This window comes from Danaus plexippus (genome assembly GCF_018135715.1).
Source record: "Danaus plexippus chromosome 9 unlocalized genomic scaffold, MEX_DaPlex mxdp_26, whole genome shotgun sequence".
NCBI lineage: Eukaryota > Metazoa > Arthropoda > Insecta > Lepidoptera > Nymphalidae > Danaus > Danaus plexippus.
The window spans coordinates 529,196-553,766 of NW_026869848.1; the positions used below are offsets into that span (position 1 = coordinate 529,196).

General features: G+C 32.0%; 1 protein-coding gene across 10 annotated transcripts in view; it reads left to right on the forward strand.

Moving 5' to 3' along the window:
• LOC116767215 (disintegrin and metalloproteinase domain-containing protein 33) overlaps positions 1-24,571 on the forward strand; it is a 230,798-nt gene that overhangs the window by 107,597 nt on the left and 98,630 nt on the right. For 9 of the 10 annotated variants that reach the window (XM_061527421.1, XM_061527427.1, XM_061527422.1 and 6 more), the window contains one exon: positions 23,210-23,257. The exons of the other annotated variant lie outside the window; for it this stretch is intronic. In XM_061527421.1, coding sequence (XP_061383405.1) covers positions 23,210-23,257 — 48 coding nt within the window. The remainder of the gene's footprint in view (positions 1-23,209; positions 23,258-24,571) is intronic. 10 annotated transcript variants of the gene reach the window in all.

A 24,571-nucleotide genomic window follows, 5' to 3' on the forward strand; every position in this document is an offset into this window, starting at 1 on the left:
TAGATGTCATCCTAAAATAATCACCGAGCTGCTGTTGGCAGGTTTGTTTGATGACTGTACAGTGACCGCCCGCTGGGAAGGAAATATCTTTTCTCATTCTTAGATTTATAGCAATAACAATAACTTTGTAGCGAAAAAAAGGACAAATCTAGGCGACATCGGCGAATTATAATATACACAGATACAACCTCCGTATGAAAAGTTTATAAAGAATGAGAAAATCTAATTGTTTTTTTTATCACATATAGTTCATACAGTACATTAAAACATATTAATTTTTACATTCCAACATAGAACTCTCGCGAGTTAAAGGTAAAGAAAAATTTATTCCACAGTTTACGTATCAGCATAACGAACATACCTCCATCCATCTATCCTCTCAACCCTTCTCATTCCCAATAGGAGCAGAATACCGAATATTTCACATTATAATAGAATAGTAATTGATATTTAATAGACAGTCCAGTAAAGTCATTGTCTGATAATTATGCAAACGATGTCGCCTATTCAGCAATATCATTATCCATATCAGCAGTTCAAAGTGTATGCAATTTTCACGAAACTATGACAACGCATTATGAGTCCAACAAGTTTATTACATTTAACTATTGAATAATAAACGAGCAGGCAGCCCCGAGACGTGATCCTCCCGCCGTGGTACGTGGGTCGCCTCAGCAATCACCGACCGAGGAACAATGCAACTTTACCTAAAACATACCCAAATTGCACTTTATCACCGCAGACCTAAATCTATTTTCATTTAAAACCAATTCCAAGTTGATCCGTTCTGGTAAGAAAAGTTTTTAAAGTTGAGGTTTCCCCAATTTTCTGGGTAATTCTCTCGGTCAGGATGCCTATTGTAAAATGAAAATGTGTGCTGGATAGTCAAATGGGGATGTAATTTATGATAATTTAGGGACACCGTTAAAATACGAAAGTTAAGGGCCAATGAATTGTAATAGCTTTGTGATGTATTGGAAAACTTAAATTAAGTTTACATAGATGGTTTATAGATCTTTTAACCTGTTTTCGTTATATTGTAAAGGTATCATTGTTATACCTTCATTACATGAAGCGGCCATCATAAAACCTGTATAATCTATCGAAATTTACATAAATCCCTATAATTCAGTTGTCCTAATTATCATAAACCAAGTACATATGCTGTCTGCGTTGGTAGGGTATTGGTATTTATACGAGTGTTAAAATAAGAATATTGTTTTGCTCCGTCAAATAATTGATAGCAAATTTAATGAAATAAATAAGAAGAATAAAGAAAACAAACAAGACGGTAAATTTCGGAGCATCGTAACAAATATTTATACAAGTAATGTCCGTTCCGATGTGAAGGAAAATAAGCCAAACCTTTATTGTCTTCACTTTCTTCTCGTACGCGAAACATCTATACTTTATTGTTTTTTACTTCCCTTTGTTCCACCTTGCATTAATATAACATCGGACGGTATAAATTATGTAAAGAAATATTTTATTCTCGTTCCTGTGTGATAGTTTTTCCCTATCTGTTTTTTTACTATTTCCTGTCAAGTATTAAAGGATCCGTTGTGTATCGGATCAGATTATCTTATTGAAGTTCTTATAACCGAAGCGTGTATTATTATAATATCAAAAATTACGAAATGAGATCAAAGTAGCTTATCCCATATCCGATAAGTAACGCCAGCGTTGATGTCGCAAAATCTTACATAAACTATTATTACTAAAATGATATTTTGAAATGATTCTGACAAACGCCAAATATATTTGTTGCATATTCATATAGGGTTTTCGAGTATTTTTCCGTTATACCAAATAAATGCACTAATTCTTATTTTATTTAAAAATTTAGGTACTGTTATAATTAGGCGATTTTTTTATAATATATTAATAAGTAAATTCCATTTTAATTTTTGTTAACTTCAAAGTCAGCGTATAAAATTAACTGTTTCAAATTCAAGACATGGCTGTTTTTATGTAGGTTTATTTATAGAAATTCTACAAAAGAACACAAGTTATTTAGCTTTTATTGGGTCACATACAACTCCAGCCGCTATATTAAAAGGGCTGTAAAAGTAAGACAAGTAACCTTCAAAGCAAAGTAAGATAATAATCTAGAATGGAGTCTTCATATACGTTACCGCAAGGTAAAAGACGTGACCCGACTGCAATACCAGAGGCTGCTGCCGAGATGCTTCTACCAAAGTAATTTTATATAGCCACTGGGTGACAGCGAGCACAAACCAAATATTGGCTATAGAAAATCTCCTTCAGTTACATTCTTCCAACTACTGTTATTTTTAGAAAATTTTCTCAAACATTTTTAATAGATTCTTTTTGAATTATGACTATTCGATATTAAAAATAGATATCTTGTACGTCAGGGACCCTAAATCTGTTCAATAATAAAACTATGATTACATGATATTTTTACAATTAACCAAAAAAATATATTTAAATCACTTGAAACAAAGTTTCCGGTCACGGATTATAAATAAGGCCGGGAGCTGTAGTATGTTTGCAACGTTTTAGATTGTCTTTTAAAGCACAACATCCGCAGGACTGCGAGAGAATTGAGAACTTAATAACTTATCGTCTTTTATGTATATGGAGTTTGATTTTCTTTAAAGCATTTCAGTTATAAGTGAAAATTAACTGATTTTCTACTTCGTTTTCATATAAATTATCTGACCAAGTAAGCACTTTAAACTCTATAATGAAGTCGGAACTTTGAAATTGTTTTAAGGATTTTGCAAAACACCCGGAATTTTAAGTTTAAGTTTATTTTGGAAATGCAAGTTATTTGAAGTTAAAAAACATGCGGATTTATATTTATAGCATCATTTCTTCTCTACTCCATTCTTATTTCTTCAAATCTATAAAAACTAAGGTACAAAAATTTACTTTAATCAGATATTTTGTTCCCGACGTATTTCGTAAGAGTTTTACAGGTCTAAATACTTACTGTAACTTTAAGACCAGACAACCGTTGTTCTGTTATGTGAAAGATGTCATTCTCAGAGCTGGGGAGGGTTTACAACACGTTCTTCTTGCCGACCATGGATTTCTACTAAAAGTTTCCGATACTGACGATAAAAGTAATTAAACAAAATAAGGTACAATTATTCGATCGAATCTGAGGCTAAGATACTATTCAAAATATAATAAAAAGTAGCCTTAAATTTTCAAAATATTAAAAAAGGTGATTTAAATCAGTAAAGTCGTTCTAAAGTTAAATCGTGACCAGATGAAATATTGGTTGATATTTATATACATATGTATATTTAGACATAAAATACGTTGAACATTTTCTAGCCCGATAATACTGTATAATCCTATTATAGCGTCCTTAGCCATCCCTTACTCTTGTTATGGTTCGTAATTAATAGTTATTTTCCCAGCATAATACTAATCTGCGCTTGTATTGAAATCCCAGGAGTTGTCTTCCTTTATTACAGTCTCTCAAAGGCGTTTAAGGGACAGGAATGAAGTCGCTTCCAATTAACTCGCTACACGTTAGTCAGACCAAAGACTAAACACAGATTAACCGATACTATAGACGTGGATACAATTTATCGAGTTATTACAATAATGCAAGTTTCTTGATGATGAAATATTCCAAATCAGGCTTATCGTATAACGTTACTCTGGAAATATTTGTATTAAGCCACGTTGAACTATTTTGATTGATTATTTCGTCGCGTGTGTAACATGATCATGAAGATATTTCATTAAATTAGAATTGGATATCAAATATGTCTATAGTTCGAGCTCTGGACGGATTAATCAGACGTTTACGTCTTGAGGTTTTACCGTGGACATTATAAAGGTGAACATAAAACGTTATTGTTGGCCATGATAACATCGGGCTTTGAATAAAATCATAATTTCAATCCAATGGTCCCTTTTCAGAAGCGAGTTCCTAAAATGCGTCTTTATATTCGCAACAATGATATTATCTATTGTGTATGTTATTAGCTGTATTTGTAAAGGGTTCTAGCTTGTTTATGAAATATTTGTCCAACTTTGGCCACTGATAAGACTTAACCGAAAGGTTCGGCGGGATCTATTCCATAACATATTTGTATACTACGAAGTACATTTTCATATAAAGGCAAGCGCATGTTCCTTCTACAATTATTGGTAGGTAGTTCAAATCTAGATAAGCTGGACTGGAGGCTGAAGATATCTCGAGCAGAAGCAGTATTTTTGGTTTAGAATTCCTACGCTTTACCGTTGCCAAGTTGTTGGGCAAAGCGTTTGGATTCTAAAACGAAAACACTAGCGCCACTTGCGAAGTTGAAGATCGGAAGACAGAGAAGAAAAACCTGCTCACGGATGTGTTTAAATTTTAATATCAATTCACTCACTAACAGTCTACGTACGAGCATATGGTCGTAAATATACGCTCTGTAGCCGCGACGCCATTTTAATTTCTTTTCTCACATTAAAGGCCTTTTCGATTAAGTTCAGCGAATCGTTTGATTTGTTTCATGGGTAGGAGAATTCTTAACATTGGCTTAGTCTCGTAAAAATGGAATTGGTTAACAAATGACCTAAATGAAAAAGAAAAAGCATAAAAAGTAGAACTACCGACCACAGAAATATGAATTTAATTCATGAAAAAAAAAACAAATAATAAATCAACCAAGATGAAAATAAAACTTTTTATTCCGCAAAATTCAGAGCAGACCTACTTCTTAAGCAAATAATACTCGCACGAACTCGCAAGAAAAGAATATTTAAAGTAAAGAAAAAATTTTATTAGTAAAAATACAGAAAGTTACACTAAAGACGGGCGAATTTACTTTTAAAACTTCTCAACTCATTTGCGCTTTGTATTTAAGTCGCTAAAACGCCAACTTAAATGAGATTGCGAGTATGATGCATTCAAAACCGTCTAGTCTCGTACAGTTTACTTTATCTAAATGCTTTAACGCTAAATTAAATGTTGTAAACGCTGCTGACGACGTCGTCCACCTTCTATAAACTATCCATTAACTCGTTATAAAAATATAGGTGGGGAAAACCTTCCACCTGCATATATTTCTTTTATAGGTGCTGTAGTGTTTGGTAGTTAGGTAGTTGCTGGAATAAAAAATATTTATATAACAATACAATAAGGTTGTTAATTTGATTCAATGGTACAAAAGAAACGACAAAATCAAGTTATTTGTTGGCTTTTGATCATATTAAGCTGTTTTTAACCCCAGCTTCTAACCCATGCCTACTCTGTTCTTAGGAGAAATTTATACAAGTTGTTCTAAAGTGTACATACAGAATCATAATCAATTTTCATTTGTCCCAAAAGAGACTGTGCGGGTGACGTATTCTGTGTGTTTCTATATCGGGCTCTTTGAAATTTCAATCAGCCGATAGAATACCAGTCTAAGACAGGCAAAAGCAACGTTACCTGATTGAAGTTAGCACATCAATTTAGAGATTCAACCTTCCGTTTGGCCGTTGCTTGTTATTCCAATCTCTAGTTCCATTCAATTCATTCATTCCAAGTTATCGTTTGTTCCCAAAAATACAATTCATCATAATAATACAATGGCATTTATTTGTATATATATATTATTTATATAATATTGCAATAAAAATTCAATAAAATCCAAAAATAATATATTCTTATCAAAACTAAACTAAAACTTCAATGATTTTTTCATTGTCTGTGAATATAGCTTTGAGAGATTTTAATAATATTCTATACATGAAAACAGTATCGGTGAGGTTAACTATCAACTGTCGTACAAAAAATAGGTTAACTGTCAGGTTCAATTAAAAATATGGTCTTTTTATAAAACGGAAATACCCGTGCCAAAACTGCCACATCAGTCGTTCTGCCAAACACCCTGCCAAGCTTTTAGCGATAATTGTGTCATAATTTCGAAACAATTATATTTTTACACGTTAAAAATATTTCACATAATATTTTTCAAAAATAATGAAACCAGGTGAAATTTCCTAAGATAATAAAAGAAGATGAGTGTACATTGAAGTTCTAAGTAATAATGCAGTAACTTTCCACGCTGTACTTTATTTGCTTTAACATAAAATCTAATCGTTACTAGAAAGAAGCACGAAACTGAAGACGTTAAGTGAAAAGAAAACAAGGAAAACAGATGATGTATCCATGTTCGCTTTCTTCGTTATGTCTTCGATATGGGTTTACGCTCATTTTAAGACGAACTTTATGGCCATTCTCAGACGCCATCGTAAAGCCCTTTATGAAATAGCGGTTAGGTTTCGTTATCATTGTTGACATTACTTGAGTTTTGTGAAATTATAGTTTCGTACGTGTCAAAATTATTATTAAAATTTGTTCTAAAACTCTCCAAAAACTTCCATAAAATCGGTAGCATTTTACTATCGACTACGTATTGTTATGCGTTTTAAGTTTAAATTGCATCAATTTATGAAGGCAGGATATAAAATAGACGTTTCGTGGCATCCGCAATCCAACTTTGTAGTAAATGTTAGAAGCAACGCCGCGGGTCAAAGCCATCAAGAGCCTTGATGTTTGCCGCAATAAAACGAGTCCGCAATAACCTCCTCCTATAAGGACAATAAAACTAAATTTATAACTTCATAAATGAGCCCTGAAACTTAATAAGCCAAAAAGACACGAGATATAAAATTGATAGGACAAGTACAAAACACAATTCTGTAGTTCCAAAAATACGAGCACCAACAAAGTACGTACGGAATAGTTTATTCTCCTAGAAAACGAATTTTAGGTTTTTTTGTCTGGGTGTGGGCACACATACATAATAATTTATATATATAACACACACATATATATATATATATATATTGATTTGTTAACTGAAATCTTCGGTTCTCTTCAAGAAAAATGCGAGTGAGGGCCATGGCGATTTGGCACAGTCAGAATATATACAAAAAAATTTTTCAAGCTTCATAATTTATATCGCATTATCCACAAAATAAATTAGTTCTTTTGTTATAAGGTAAAAGACTTTGATGCTCGTAATATTTTTTTTGTTTCTAGTAAAAGTAACCTTTAGTGACACATTTTAAAATATCTTCTGTTATAATGTTTCGGCACTTCGTTATAAATTTTACTTCGTTTTAAAACGTCACCAGTTACTTTTATTGTTAAATTGTATAAACATATTGGGTATTCGCCCATATCTCTATTCTGTCTTGTCGGTAAATTGTTTACGGAGCGTTTACCTGCAGTTACATGTAACTTTGTGATCATGTATTGAAAATGTTATAATCTATATGACACATACATTGACTTATTTTTTTTTTGTAAACCATATTTTTGAGGAAAAAAGGAAAATAAATGAAATGGCCATAGCAGTTATTTCAGTCTCTACAATTTAAAATCTCTCAACCAGCTCTCCACGTCACTTGAATCGAGATAAATCTTGCAACTTGTATAATATAAAGCGTGTCTTTTCAAAGTTTTTTAAACGGCTGATGATAATCTGGAGCATGCATTCGATGTTAGTGGCTATATCTGATCGATATCTCAGGAGGACCATTAACATATCAATGAAAAGGTTCTGGCGGATGGCCAGACTGGCTGAAGGTTTGGTATATTGAAATAAAGTGCACTTCTATGGTTTGAGTCTCGCTATCGACTTTGGAAATTGGGTTATATAATATACAGCTCTTAGAAATACAGAACTTATCTCACGCCAACAATGTAGCACGCTTCAGACTCCAAAGTACTTTCGAAACTTTATACAATTTTTTAAAATGTATATAAAAAAAATTCAAAAATTTGTCGTAAATAATAATTATAGCTTTCAAACACAGTTAACTGAAAACGCAGATAGTTATAGCTATCCAATTTATTTTGATTTTATGTAAAAAAATATATAAAGATTTTAAATTACTTAACCTCAGTTCGAAGAAAAGCATTTTTTTTGCGCAGTGTTAAGTCCTTACTTTTTATTACTGCATTTTTATAAATAATGTAACAGAATAAAACACAGGAGTGTATGAGAAAACCGCATTCTTGGCAACCTACATTTTAACCGAGTTCCCGTCAGCTGATTGCAGACAAAGAGACTGGCTGTACTCCAGAGAAACCTTTGTCAACAAACATTCAGATTTTCGGTTCATACTTCAGACATTATTGAAGTTTGTGAACCTTGCGGTCCGAGTGTAACATGTACATGTTTAATCTGACACAAAAAATATTGTCAAACATTTTTATACCCTTCCCTATTATTGTGCAAAAATATTTTCCGGCCCCTTACAGCATTAAATTAACGTTAGAACCCTTGTCTATATAATCTTGAAATGGGTTATATATCAACTTGACACTATGTCATAACCTCAAGAAATTAATAAATCATGTCAATTTAAGGTTAGCTGTACTATTATTATTGAATTTTCCTGTTCCGCATTCAAAATAATGAAGTGTTTTCAATAATAACATGTCTCTGAAACAATATCAAACAGAATCAAAATAAAACAAAAACTCAAGTAAAGTGAAATCATTATATTCTATCGCATATAAAGTTTTTTTTGAATCTATTCTGTTTTTCTTCGTATAAAATATATCTCAGCCATAGTCATTGCTTTTTATATCAACGATCGTGGCTTCATCTTGCGGATTCGATAAACCGTGCCCGACATAAAGATGTTTTTTGTGTGCACGATATACAATAAATATACCTCCCCGTCAAACTACTGTCACAATTTTTACAAGCCAAACTCGTCCATAAATCTGCGTGTGAACTATCGTGTCACGTTATTGTTACTTCATTAAAGCTCAATGTAAATGTCAACACTGTAATGGCTTTCTGCTGCGAGTTCATGTTTTCTTTATTTAGGAATATCTTTAAGAAAGATATTATATTTTGAAGCATAATAAGTAAGTATATTTTATAAATGTCGGTAAGCAAGTGAGATTAAAGTTACAAACAGTTGTCGTGTAAACTATTCGTTTAAACGGTTTTTGATATTCGATCCTTGTAAATGTATGTTTTAAGAAAATGATCCATTAAATGGTAATGGTGGGGACGTTATGTTTGATGGGATCGAGAGTTCAGAATGACGATAGTTTTATAACTCGTAAGGTGACCGAGATAACCAGGACTTTACGATGAAAAATATTAAGATGATTTAATTTAATAATTGAAGATTAGATCTGGATTAAAAATGATATCTTTCATATTGAAAACGGTCTAGATCTGGTGGTTTAAGTGTTTAATGTAGATACTTTTTTCGAACAAACAATATGCCTTTAAAGCTGTCCAAATATTTAAGCTAATAGCGTCAAGCACCTCACATCATACATCCACCATGCGAGAAATATAACAATTAATTTTATAACCAGTAATTAGTGACTATATTCTTCTAAATATTTGATTTTCAAAAACCAGTTTCTGATTGGGATGGAATGGGCTTACAATCCGGCCTTGACCCCAGCTCTATAGAAAAAGCTTCGAGCGGTGTTAGAAATGCAAGGTGAATGAAAATTTTAAAAATGAAAGGCTTATTTGAAACCTGAAGTTTTCTGAAGTGATTTTTTTATTTGACTGGATAGTGCTCGATTATCTCTCCACCTGATGGTAGGAAATGAAACTATAAGTAATAAACCTACTATCTCGGTTGCCTTTAAGACGTCCAAAGCATAAATTTCAATTTGTATGTCTTCAAGGACCTAAATTGACAGCAGTATTCCACACGCGACCGGATCTGAGCTTTGTAAAGAGAGGGAAGCTGTCCAGGCGTGAAGTATTGCCGTAATTTTGGAAGCGCACCAAATTTTCTTGCAGCTGCCTCAGCCTTGGACTCAATGAATCTTCCCAAGTTAAGGTACTAGGACATCTCATTACCTAATAAATATAGGGGCTGAGTATGTTCCAAGACCGCATTATGAATTTTATTTGGCAAATTAGATGTTTGTTATATGAAGGTAATATATAAAATCTAATAATTTTCCTGCAATATTTGTTGTAAGTTTACAAAAAAAAAACTTTTCGCGAACGCAAGAGAGTTTAGAACCGTCTAGTAATTAGAGGAAAGCGTTCCCGTATGCATTTTATATTCATTATCTTATGCCCCAGTTAGCGTAATGGGATTTAATACCTTTTTAATATTAAAGTAATTAGGTGAACAATGGTCTTGTATTTATTTTAATGTGGTATATGGAGCAGGTTATTTTCTTTTGTCTTCATTATTATAATATAATCGCAGTATCGCGAGGGAATTATTAATGTTATCTGCTATATGTTTTTCCGTAAGTTAATCAAATTTTCTTTATATACTGAATTATATTACATAGAAGAATGCTCATTGATTTATAATTGCTTCCGTTTTTCATATAACTATGTTAAATGAGACTACCTGCATTAATATAAAATAAAATTCGTTCGAAACTTAAACGAATTGTTGACGCAAGAAAAGCGTTTGAGAATAAATGAATTCCGGTTTTAAAGCAGCGTGTAATGTATGTACTTCTATTTATAATTATATATATCTAGCATAAAAACTGACAGGCTTTCATCTTCAATCGCGGGCGCTGCGGCTGACAAAAGCACTCCAACGATGGCTGGCAATGCGCCAGAATCGCTATCAATTTGAAATGTTCATTTTGCTTTTTATATTATTACTCGTGTATTTAACTAGATGTTTCCCAGATTCATACAATTTTAGTTCTAAGTAATTTTAAAGTGTTTTAAATATAGCATCAATACAAACATGTTACCTAAAATATAAACAACGAAGCCAATCCATTCGTATAGTGTACTGTTGGATACGGTGTTGAGAACATCTTATTTAGTACCCTCGAGTTTGGTCTCAGATGTGTTGAGGACGACTATTTTAAAATCGCTCCTTGGCAGTCGAGTAACGGGAAGAATTCATCTTAAGAATGCGAAAGTAAAAGGTACAAAAGAAAAGACCAACGGGAACAACTGTTTAGTTTATTTTAAATGAAACTTAAATTAAATTCCTTGCTGCATCTGTCAGGCGGTGGCAGTGCGGGAATAGCATGGTAATTATCTTGTTCTTTACGCTATTTGTATATAAATTCTTTTTACATACCATTTATACGGCTCACAGACATGGTTAGGAAATATTCTCAAAACTGAACTGAAATATATTTTTCTATACATTCTATTATGTTATAGCTATAATGTGATATAAAATTAGATATCATGTAATTTTAGGGTGTAAATAGCACTGCAAATATATAATTTTTTACTCATAATATGAAATATTTTTATTGAATAATGTTAAGATCGGACATGTGCAGCATTTCGTCAGCCGAGCTGGCCAATTTCCAATTTCGCATTCAAACTGCATGCAGAAGTAAAGAGCACGGAGGCTGAATTTGAAGCTTTCTTGTATTGAAGACATTATGCTTAATGGTAAGCTTAAAAGACGGAACTGTCCGCCGCATGCTCTTACAATGACCTTGGAAGTTTCATTTATAATAAATATACTCAATATAATTTATAATAATATATTTTAACGAGAAAACCATGTGTGTACACTCACGAGAATAATCGTGTCAGGATAGAAGAACGTTATCATGTGATACTAGCCGCCCACTCTAAGATGATCCTTAGAATGGCCGGGAAGGTTTCACTTTCACCTGAAATATAATCTCCGTGTGAGGAGAAAGGGTCTTCTTTACCGGTCGTTTTACACAATACGAATGATACAATGGAAGAAAATAATTTATCGTCAGACATCTGGATTCCATATTTTTTGTTGCTACAAAAACTGTCCACTGTTATTAATAATAAAATGCGAACGCAAAGTGCTCGGATCATTTCTTTTATATATCTTTTTGCATTTATTATTATCCTCTACGGGAAAAGTTTTGTTGTTTGCGTTAACAAAATACTAACTAAACAATAGAAACATTAAATATTTATGAAGAATTACCTTACATTTGACATATTAAGAAGGTATAAAAAATGGGTGTTAAATATTAAAGTAAGGATAAAGTTACAAGGGGTTGTATGTCAAAAGAATGTCTCATTACTGGCACAATAACGAGTCAGGTCCTTCCCAGACAATAGGTCACGGTTGCACTGAAACTCATTCAGCTGTAGCTTTTAAAAACCTTTCTATTTATTACCTAAACGAGGTTTACACGAAGCTCTCCGACAAACTGAATGTTATATCACAAAAACTTTATAATATTTTTCCAAATATAATCGAAAAATATCAAAAACTTAAATTAAAAACATCGTTTACTATGAGTAAACAAGTATTCGCAAATAGCAAACAATTTATTTATCACCCGGCGAGAGGAAGAAAAACTAAACAAATGCTTAGACTAGATTTATTTGCTAAAAGCGCAAACAAAACAATGGAGAATACAAGAATCTATTGTATAAAGTATTTCGAATAAACAATTTAGGAAAATACAGTCAAGGTGAAACGAAGTCTTAAGATGTTTATTTTATTCGTCGCCTTCCGATGGAACCGCGAACATCTGGAAATTGGAGCTACACCTTCCCCGCCAACTTCTGGAAACATTTTACTATACAGAGTTCAGCACAGAAAGAATGGGTGCATTTCAATTTTCATTGTTTACGTGGAGTGAGAATTCTGCAGTGACTGGAAATGTAATTTATAACGGACTTTTGTAAATGATGAATGAAAACAAAATTATGTTTTAATGTCACCGCGGAAATGTTGACGGAATAAGTGAAACGGACTTAGCGCGAAGTCGCCGGTGACAATTACAGTTATTAATTTTAGAAAGAGAATAATATATTTATATTCAATTATTGAAACGCAGAAGACACATTTTAACAACCTACCTTACAAAGTTATAATTATCAAAGAAACAAATTAATCGATAATTTAATAATAACGAATAAATCCTATCTGTACTGAGAAATGTTTTGCATATATAATTAATGGTAACAGTCTGTACAAAGCAAGATTTTCTATACTTAAAATAAATACTAAAAAGTCGTTAATTCTAACAAACCTCTTATTCATTAATTGTCATAAAACAATTATGCTGGCAAATTTTAAATAAAAACTACCGCATGGAAATTGGCTATCAAAGGGGGAAAAAACACATCGTAATTGGTTGACTCATTTTAAAGCTACGATGTCACAGACGGACATACAAACACACACACACACATCAATGACATACTTACACTACCCCCTTTTAGCATCCTTTAAACGCCCTTTTAAAGAGTCAAAAAGGGTATTTGAAATGTCCTTCTTGGATTTTTAAAACCAAACACACGGGATTATGTGTCTTTGGCGATGAATAGCGTATTAGCATAAATAAATCGTTCAATTTCCTTGTGTTAGTAGTTTATAAAAGTTGTTCAGCAACCAAATAAATTAAGTAGTTTAAAATTGTTCCTTAGAGTTTCACTCCACTTTCACTTACAGAAACCGCTTTTGTAAGGACGAAATATAATAGATATCGAAAATCAAAGAAATGATTCAAATTATTTAAATGAAGCAAAATTCAGATCAATGCTATTAAACGAAGCTTTAGTTATAAAGATACTGTTTTACTGTAGTATAATAACGGTAAAATTAGAGATGTGGAATAAGAATAAGACATTATTATAGAGAGAGTGTTTTATGACATTGTTTGTGGAATTAATTCAATTCTCTCTAAAAGATCCATCCAGTTAGTACCCAATAGAAACTTTGATGGAACACCAATCTATCAAATTTGATGAAAAATAACGAGATTCCACTAACACGTCAACTGTTAAGTGTTCGAACGAGGTCCATCATGTGTCGACGTCGTATCCGTTGAGATTTATGAACGTAACGATATGAAGCCATCTGTATTTAGGTGAAGTCATACTATGGACATAGTGTTCTTAATGCTAGCCGTATCTTTTACGTAAACTGTAAACGTATAAAATATTTATTAATTGAAAACGTTAAAACTGTCGATGAATGTTGACAACACAAACAGGTTGTAAGTGTACAGACAGTGGAGCGTTGCGTGTCAGGTGGTGATGAGTGGCGGCTGGCACGGCTCGGTCACACCTGTTTGTTCTGGATACAGATGTTTCGACAGACTTCCCAACAGCTATTATGACTTATTTTATAGATGTTGATCCTTTGTTAATTGCTTAATTGCTATTATTGCTATTAAATTGTTTCTTTCCATAAATGCTAAGCTTAAAAGAAAAATGTTTTCGTAAACAAAAATTAATGGATAAATTTTCGGGATGAAATGTAATTAAAAAATTGTTGGATCAGATTCCGTATTTTTTTTTTCTACGTAAGTAAAAGTATTATAAAACTTCGCGAAAGTTAAAACAACAAACGGCGCTGTAATCTCCCCGGCCCTGTCACATCTTACCCTGTAATTAGGGTAATTGAACACGCTAATTATGACTCCAGTGGCTTGAATTGACATAGAGCTAAAATGTTTTGGTTCATTACCCCGATTGAGGACGTTAACAAAACTGAGTACGTTACATTCTTCGAATCATCCTTCTATAAATTCATACAAACATGCAACCTTTCATTGCAAATAGACTATTATATTGATAACTGTTGTTATTTTTTGTTAATAACATAGATATGATCTTGAGTTACTTCAAACAGTTCAGTAAATATAATGATGGAAGTCACAGCACAAGCCTTAGCGAAATCATCTTTGGCAGTAATTTAGAAATTGCTTGGGATCGATGGAACCATCCCCCATTTTAATATAGGTCTATCTCTATAGTAACGACTGGTCTAAATCCTTCGGAAACAATCCAAAATACACTCTATCTTTATAAATATAAGATTTGAAAACGCTCACAATCCCCTGATAATATTGTCCCGCTAAAACCCGGTAACCACATTACGTTAATGATGCAGGACTCATAAATTCTATTCCTATGATTGCTGACTCATTTCTATTAGTGTCTTCGTATTATTTCATACATTTTATTTAATTAGAAATGATATTCTTACTATTTGTTACAAGTGTCAGGTTAATCCATTAACAGAAGTAATGAAATCAATGTCTCATACATATATATATATTCAATCACTTATGTATTTTAATATCTTGTTGATAGTGCAAAATATTTGATAAATTTATAACAAATTTCTTGACAATTAAAATGCGTACAAATTCAAAAGTTTAGACAAAAATTAACATATCGAATACTCAGAGTTTTATTCTGTTTTTAAAAATATAGCATATATTCAAGTGGTTAGCTTCATGATATGTGTGTATAATCCTAATCTATTGATAAAATATATACCTTCAAGATATAGGTAGTAGGGAACATCAGGACTACGTAGAAGCAGTGCTATCAAACCTCTATCAAAACGTAGGTAGGTAGGTAGGTAGGTAGGCTTCACACCAATGTTTTATATCTATGACGGTGAATAATCATCCCGAATATACGTTAGACATACATAGATATACGCAAGTGTTCAACGTACCATCGATCATTAATGACGCAGATACAAAGCAGTTCCATTTAGGGACAAAATTTTCATTCAAACTATAAATTTATTTATAAATAAATATATGAAAATATGAAAGTAATTAAAATATATTTAATTCCATTTATTTTTATTTTGTCACAAACATTAATATAAATCAGTTTCCCGCTTCAGTGAATTTAAATTACTCGCAGTTAAAGAAAAACAACAACAAGTTTGACAATTTCGTCAAACTATACATCAACTGGGTGGACGAATCAGGACCCGTTATCTTTAAGATATAAACATTGATGTGGACGTCTCTTTTAGTTTGGTAACAGCCATGTTTTAAAGGTAGGTTTTTCATTCGAAATATAATTATTTTTAGAGATTTTCTTCTAACTGTGAATGATATGTCGAGAACATTAAGTTCGTGACTTCAGGTCATACAGCTATCCTGCAACGGTTGTGATTTCTCTTTAAACACTAGTCCATTGAGTAAATGGTATGTGACATATAATTTTAATTCCTGTTACATATCCCACACCTTTCTTCAATTTCACTGTATTCCTCTAGCGAGGCGATGTTTGGGTTCACTTTAGATTGCAAATTTTTCAAAAAAAATCTTATAATTCCTTTTGTTTTTAATTTTTTTTTCACTGAAAGTGCAGAAACCATGTTTACAAATTCAACATTTGAAATATCATTTTTTTCCATTTTCATAGACACATCCAATTACTTGAAAAAAATGTCAAAATTAAATTAAACTTGAAAATCTTTGAGGTTTTCATATACTACACTAACAATATTTAAATAATGTTGTACAAATACATATCGTAGTGAGTGTGAATTATGCAAAGGTATCATGAGTCTGATTGAATACAGAATAACGTTATTGAAACATACAAAATGACCTCAGGGGTATGTGTTCCCTGTCTGAAGCTGTGATAATCCTTGTCAACAGACCCACATCACTTTGATAATGACGTCAAAGCAGCCTCACCTCAGAATCACATACACTCTGAAGTAACGCTTCTATACACCTTAAATTTCCACGTGGCTTGAACATTTGATTCTGGTTACCATCTGTTTGAACGGCAATTTATAAAAGTCAATGGCTTCGCATACATTTTTAAACCTTGCACAGGATTATTAATGTCTATACGTTTAACCTATTAAAATAACCGAAATAGATCAGTATACATTTTCTTACAATTTAATTTATATCATCTAAGATTATAACAACTGCAACTGGTCCGCTGGCTAGCACTAATAACAGCGGGCCCATAGGCGTCCATAACAATTACTCAAACTTTCGAGACCACTGATATGCATAGTCTCATAGGCTCAGATTACCCTATTGTTTTTGATCCCTTTGTGAAAATGGAAAAAAAAGGGCGATTCATTACTGACTTTGTTTTCAGACCCCTTGGGATATCGGGAATTGTGATTTTGTATGAAATGCTTTAATTACAAATTTTTTGGTCTTCCCCATTTTGCTCTGATTAAAAATCGATATAATAATGAGGGATCATGTTGTTTTTTGCTTTGGTTTTTAATAATTGTTAATTATATTAGCTGTTACATTTGAGAATGGATATTTTAAATTGAAAATATATTTAGATTTTTGAAAACTCATTAAAAATATTGGGTGTCATAATCATTTCAAATTAGAGGAAACAACAAAGATAATCAGAAAATACGTTCGTATCTATTGTATTATAATAAAATGTAACAGAATTGTGAAAAATCTAACAGAATTCGGTCATCATGCCACCCGATACGTCTTTTGTGGATCCCTATCGGTACATCGCCCTCAGCCCTTCCGAGCGACATAATTACGGTTTAAGGAGATATTGGACGAGTTTATACAATTTCAGAGAATCCCTCAAGGATGACGGCGCACGTTGATTTTCTTTTCTTTTAATTTTATATATTTATCTACTTATCTTGATATTCTCCAATATACCAATTTTATGGGACTTTTGAGAGGCGAACGGGTCAACTCAAATAACGGTTTAGTTCTGTTTGTCTTTTATATTTTGTAACCTTAAACTTTATTACATGTAGTAACTGTACTTAGATGTATTGGATAATGTATAACGTATTATCCTCTTAAAATTATCACTAGAAATATTTATGAACCATTAGTCTAAAAGCTTACAAACAATTCTAATTCAATGCTGTATTGGACGCACTATTCTGTGGTAAACGAAGGGGGCGGAGGGGTCAGTTGATTTGTTACCTGCGGAGGCTCTGTCGAACGGATTTTCAGCGAGGATGTATGGGTCGGTCTTTTTTGACAGTACAATTATCTATCACGGCTGTAAGATTACTCTGAGCCTGTCCAACAACGTCAATTTATGGCCATCCTTATATTTTTGTAAATAAAATTGTTTCAATAATTTCCTTTATTTGTTCGAAGTTTATTTTTCGGTTGTAACATTTTGTATCTGTAAGGCATAGGCATAAAATTTTATGTTCCACTTGAATCAGATAACATTAGCAATTAGACGACTTTTAATGTGCCATCCAAAATTGTGACCGTTGGACCTGTAATTTCGTGGCGAGTGCTAATATTCACAGAACGAGTCACGTACCTTATTTAATTAATAATTTTAAAGATGGCGTCGCTGGAGCTGAGACGGCCGGCGGCAGATCGTAATTTGATTTGTGAATGTAACATGTCGCTGATTTAAAACGTGGAGCTAACGGTTATTCGATTGCGGGCGATGAAGCTGGCACGTTTGAGGGCAAATTTCCTTTTTTATATGTAAATCCGTAATTTTGCTGACAATTTCTACCGCCGATTTTTAAATCTACAAAATTAAACGGTTTAGATCATCCTTGTATTTAAAGTGCTTTCTGTACAAATAAATTCCATTGCCGAATTCTTTCCTTTGTGCTAAAAATGCTTCGTCCACACGATTGATTTGATGTGATTTTTTTTTTGCAAAGGATTGGTTCTATAAATTTATTCCTTTTGAGAGTACGGCTGAAGAATTGCTCTTATCGATTGAGAATTAAATTACTACCCTTCCTGTAGTTATATTGGTTCGTTTTGTTGGTATGATTGTATCAATATTGGACATTGTAACTCGATTTGCGAATCTATTGCTCGCTGTCAAGTCACGCTTGACATCGGTCGACAAAATGGCAAGGTCAGACAAGAACTTTAATATTGAGGCAATCACTAGTTTTAGTTTCATAAAAAAAATGTATTCAAAATTTATAATTATTATTCTAATAACAATAATGACAAGTTCCAAGGATAAGGATGTATGAAGGAATAATATTATTTTACAAGCGTTTTATTTTTTTCCATGCTGGAATATAATAGTATATAACGTATTTTTATATTTCGTTATTATTTTAAGTAAGTAGAAATATAAATATTTTTACAATTTTATAAAACCATTAAATTAATATAATTCGGTGAATTCGACAACATGAATTGAACAAAAAAATAAATTGTTGTAAAATATAAAATCTTTCGTATATATTTTTTGTTATGTGCTGACGGATGACAGAAATTTTAATCGTATGGAGAGCAAAAATGAGAAATTATGAAGAACTATTCGAACCCAAAAGCGGACAAAACGACTAAATATAGCAAATATTTGATGTTACAATTTTTTTGCGATGTTGTTCTATAGGGAAGTTATGACTGTGAAAGCATAGCACTAAGGAGGTTTAGGTTCATATAACAAGGTTAGATTCAAATTACATAAATGGCAGATATCTATCACAAAAACTTGCTCGTTAAAATAACTAGGAATTAATGGCATACTTTAGTAGTTACACCACGTAAAAGTGGTAATTTCGAGCGTTATCTTATCTAATTTCGACGTAAATATTTTTCTTTTACAAATATTATATAAATATAAATGTTCCCAGTACGTTTACGATTCGGTTTGGAATCTATTTTTTCGTGATTTGAAATATCAACGGCATTGTTAAAGTTAGAAAATTTATATGTGTCTGTTATTGTCGCTAAAGATACAAACAATGCTTTACCCTCTCGTATTATTGCAAAACCGTGCGACTATCGGTCTTAATGTTTTACTGTCCCAGTGAATTATAATTGTTTGAATTACCATACACGCATCGCGTGATATGTGCTTATATACACAGGCTAAACATATAATATATGCCATTATTCCATGATTTATGTGTATGTGTGTGTTTGATATTTACATACATGTATATGTGTGTGTGTTTACTATAACTGACTATTTGCTTTGACATATATTAAATAATTTTAATCAAATAAATTGCGGTAATGTCATAAATTAAAACTTCTTTTTTTAGACAAAAACTAGATAAAATTCTCGTATTATTATATATGTCGATTTCATTGTTTGGTTGTGAGGAGATAAGATTTAGACAAAAATAACTCGTGTCAGTTCTGTGCAATTTTATTATAGACTGGTGTTGAACTATAAGTACATATTTAATAAATTTTATTAAAGAAGTTGGCGTCTAGTAGAAGACAAAAACTTACATCTTAAAATTATCATAGAACATTCAACTTCATTTGAAGTAAAAAGTACGGAAAGGTATATTGTGGACTAAATAGCCTCAAACAAATATTTTATTTAATCAATGAACTTTGAACTTTGTATAGAAGTTCCCGTTCCTTACAATGCGACTGCAAAATATCGATCGTATAAGAAAGTCACATAACAAACATTATTCGGAAGACAGAAGCGATGCGAGCAACGCTGTAACAACACAATCAAGCGACGATAAATCTCAAGTTAAATACAAATTGAAGTCCGCAAGTTCACAAATGCCGTGTTTATTCTCTTTGTAATTGAGTGGGGAATGTACTGCATTAGTTTTAATTAACAGCTCAAGGGAATAGGGAACAGGGACAGGCCGAAATCAGCAACAAGGTCTCTTAATGGAATATTGTAGGAGAACGGAACACAAATATATTGTGTAGGTAGCATTTAAGGCAACACTTTAATTGGTTTCGGTAGCGTAGGTAGCGTTTTTACAAAATAATTTAAATATACCGCCGGTCTTTTCGTACTTCGTAAATGGAATTAAACGAAATACTTTCAGTCTAAGTCTCGGTCGTTTTATTGAGGTATCGTTCCTCGTGTCCATGTCCTTGACAGTTGATAATTTGAATGTTTACTAGCGTTCCTCGAGTTCGGTCATGTTGGTTGAATAAATTCTTCAAAGTGCCGTGCCGGACGCAGCGCTGCCTGTGTCCTCCATTCCCCATAATTCCATTTGCGGAGCGATGCGAGCAATGACGACACGCTGGAATATCGGTTAGGATGATACCAGAGACTATTTTTTCAGCCATCGCAGTAAAGTATTTGCACTAGTTTTAGGACGCATACAAAAATTATACATGTAAAATATTCTCCATCGCCAGATAGGAAATGGAATGGCATAGCAATATGTTTACTGTGAAAAATATCTACGTTCGTTATATGTTGAAGAATATTAAAATATTTTTCAAACAAACAGATATGTTTATGAATTTATTGTATTGTATAAATTAATTGTACTGTTAATATATTAGAGGATTAATTTGGTTATATAGAAAATATTATTCAATACAATCATTTAAATTTTCAAACCACAACCATTATGGTATGATTTGAGGCACTTAAAAACTCGTGACACAATTAAACTAGATACATAATAAATTGAATTTGATTTTCTATGTTTATTTAGTTTCGGAGTCCGTCACTGTTTGAGTGATTGTTGACCCCCAGTTGTTATATAGTCATTATTTTCAATCATAATTTATCAATGCAGCGATTGTTTGAACGTTAAACGATTTTGCGTGTGTTCTAATAATTACTGTTAAAATGATTTTTAGGGTTCCGTAGGCAAATAGCAAAAAATGGAACCCTTTAGATTCGTCATGTCTGTTCGTCCGTCCGTATATCACTGCCATTTATTTCCTAAACTTTGTAGGTTGATGTATTCTGGTAACCGCTATTCGAATTTTAAATAAAAATGTATAAAATTTAAAAGTTAAAGGGGGGCTCTCCATATATGGAACTGATTCAAAAAAAAAATTTCAGCTAACCTATACGTTATGGGTGTTTATAGATAGGGCTTTATAAAGGACATTGAGGTTCCTAAAACCATTTTTAGTCAAAATCAATTGTTTGAAAGATAGACGCTTTCAAAGTGGTAAAATGAGTGTGTGTCCCCCTCTCTAACTCTTAAAATAATAGAGTGAGAAAGAAAAAAATATATGCTGTAAATTTTAATAGAAACTTTCAACGAAAATAGTTTGAACGAGATATCATTGTTAGTTTTTAAGAAATAATACATTTTCAAAAAGCGCATATACAACTTTGTCGTTCATACAAACGCTATGTAAAACCAAGTTATGGTTTTTATAAAACATCGATCAAAGTTACAATGCCCAACAATATCTTTTATATTATGTCATCTACTTGCCGCTACGTAACCCTTCATGGGCGAGTCCGATTCACTCTTGTTTATTTTTTTTTCTTAGTCTTTTATGAATAGAAATAAATAATTTATTTTCTTCCATTCCTTTCTATTAACAAAACTTCTACAATTTTCTTGTTACTATCCCTTCGAGAAGTTAATTTTTTTAAGTGAATATACAGCTTTTTGAAATAAAGGCGGCCTTGTTTCAAAAGATTTATGTGTCTTCAATATGAGTTAATATATCATTGTTTCATATAGACTGAGGCGCCCGTAATGTTGGCTGCCTGACATTTTTTTACGTTTCCTTATTAAATTTTGAGACAAGAGAGAGATTTTAAAATACAGTAGCCTTAATGTCATGATAATTTATCTTTATATGTTAAATTTACTTCTTTCAGATGATATATCATAAAATTAAATTCTTAAGTGTTCATGATTCAATTAAAAACTTAATATTGCATCGATTTGCTTTTTATTGATAATTATTAATTTAGTATTTGAAAAATTATACCTACATATATATTAAGGTAAATCGTAGTGTACAAGGTAATATTTATATCAAATTGAAATGAAAGTAAGTAATGTCTTGGCTTTTATTTAGATCGAAATTATAATGCAAATATTTGTGGTTCCTTGACGAACTCCAGCAGTTCGATGAGATATACTAAAATGACAAAAGATTTTATCGAGTGGCTCCCCACCACAAGACCGTCCGTCGCCTGACCGCTTTTTTCATTTCAATATATTGTTTCTTGTTCCAATGAACTTTTTTCCTTATAATTATCCTAGTACTTCTTCTCACATCTGATCTTAATATAATATAAAATATTAAAATATATACCCTATAACAACATTAAACATTGACAAAAGTTATTAATATCAAATAATCCTTCCCATAACATTATTAAGAATAGCTTACTATATACTTACAATTCCTGTTACTGTTAAAATTATTATGTTTTCGGTAAGATTTTCACAGATAACCAAAATATTGAATTCATAAAAGAATATATAAAACCTGCGTCTTTTTTCGGTTCCAAAGATAACGATATCTAAAGGCACTAAAAACAACCTTTATCGCGAGAGAAACGGCGGTTAGTAGATAATATAAATAAAGATAGCAAACAACACATGGCTTTAAACCTTAAGGCTTTAGGTGACGGCTTTAGATTCTCCTTTATAAGTTTTGATTACATAGGATTTATGTGAAACAGGTAGCAGTATATGGATATTGTGCTGTAAATTTTCAAAATATTATATTTACCGAAAGGAGCCGTCGTTCGCACTGAGCAAGCGGGCTACGGAATTTTAAATGGCTTTTTAATGAACGATGTATGAATAGAGAATTATTGAATTAAACATATTTTATTTTTATAAAAAGTCATTTAAATCCGTTGTCTCCTTGTTCCAGAAGCCGATTACACTCTGGACGATTCGTTCTGGAGCGAAGATATATTCGGTGAGTAATATTCATCACGAAATATATTACCGAAATATTTTATTAAAATTATTAATGTAATGCTGTGTGCAGACTAAACGCGATTCTATCTCAGTTCTCACTTTAACACTTTATAAATGACTATCCTCGGAGCACATGGGATTTCATAAAACAATTTCGACGTCGTTTGTGTCAGAGAAAGGAGTATAATTATATTTAAAATAAAAAATGTTAACGGAAACTTAATAAAATTATATTTTACACATATTTTCCCGGAAAAGAATTTTCATGATATTCTGTTTCGACCTTCATATTTCAGAGTGCCTGGTTTTAGTTGCTGAAATTTTATTTTATATACAAAAAATTACCGAATACTTAGTTACAAGAATATTTATCAACCTTGTTTATTTAAAATGTGTGTACATTTTGTGATATAGAGGACAAAATAGCAGATGCTTTACTTGATAACGTGTTATCTCTGTCGCTTATTGATGTTTCAAATTCATTGACGATATAATTTAGGATATTTTCGAGACATTCTACGTTTTAGGTCTTAGAGAAAATGTTAGAAGGATTGTCAATCCACATGTTGAACGTCCAAGATTAACATGATAACAACGACGTTGTTTCTAGGATCAATAAATCTGAATTTACCTCCGATACATGCATAAAATATAAATCCAGTTCTATATTAGTGATTAATTATAGAAGCACAGACGTGTTTGATATCATCTTAAAACATAAAAGTGGAACTAACGAATGTATACCTAAAAATTGAACATTTAAAAACCGGCATCCCGCAGCGACCGTACATCAGTTAGGAGCAGGCAATAACCATTTCCGCCCCCAAGTTTATTTTATACTTTTAGGGTAGTTTGAGATTTGAGGGAGTGTTTTCGCTCTGAAATTCTGGTTGCAAAGTTTTAAAAATATATTCAGGTGTATCGGGGTAGTTTGATGGGTGTAAGTTTTGTACCAATAGTAGGCTTGTTGTATATAAAATAAATACAAATATTTGTATATATACGGATCGTTAAAACACCTGTTCAGTACAGTTTAATTAAAATTTTAAGCTGATCCGATGCTAACAAATACGATTGCCAGATAGCGATGCGGTCACGTCTCATAATGTTTTTAATTAATCGACTGTGATATCATAATACGCTTTAATATATACTTATCTCATTTAATTACTATCATTTAACTTCGTACAATATTGTTAAATCACTTTTATTCAATTGCCTTTAAAATAACGTACATTGAATACAGATACTCGGTTTTGTGTTGTTTAATTTGTTTAATTGAAATCTGTTTATTACGTAGAAAATTACATTA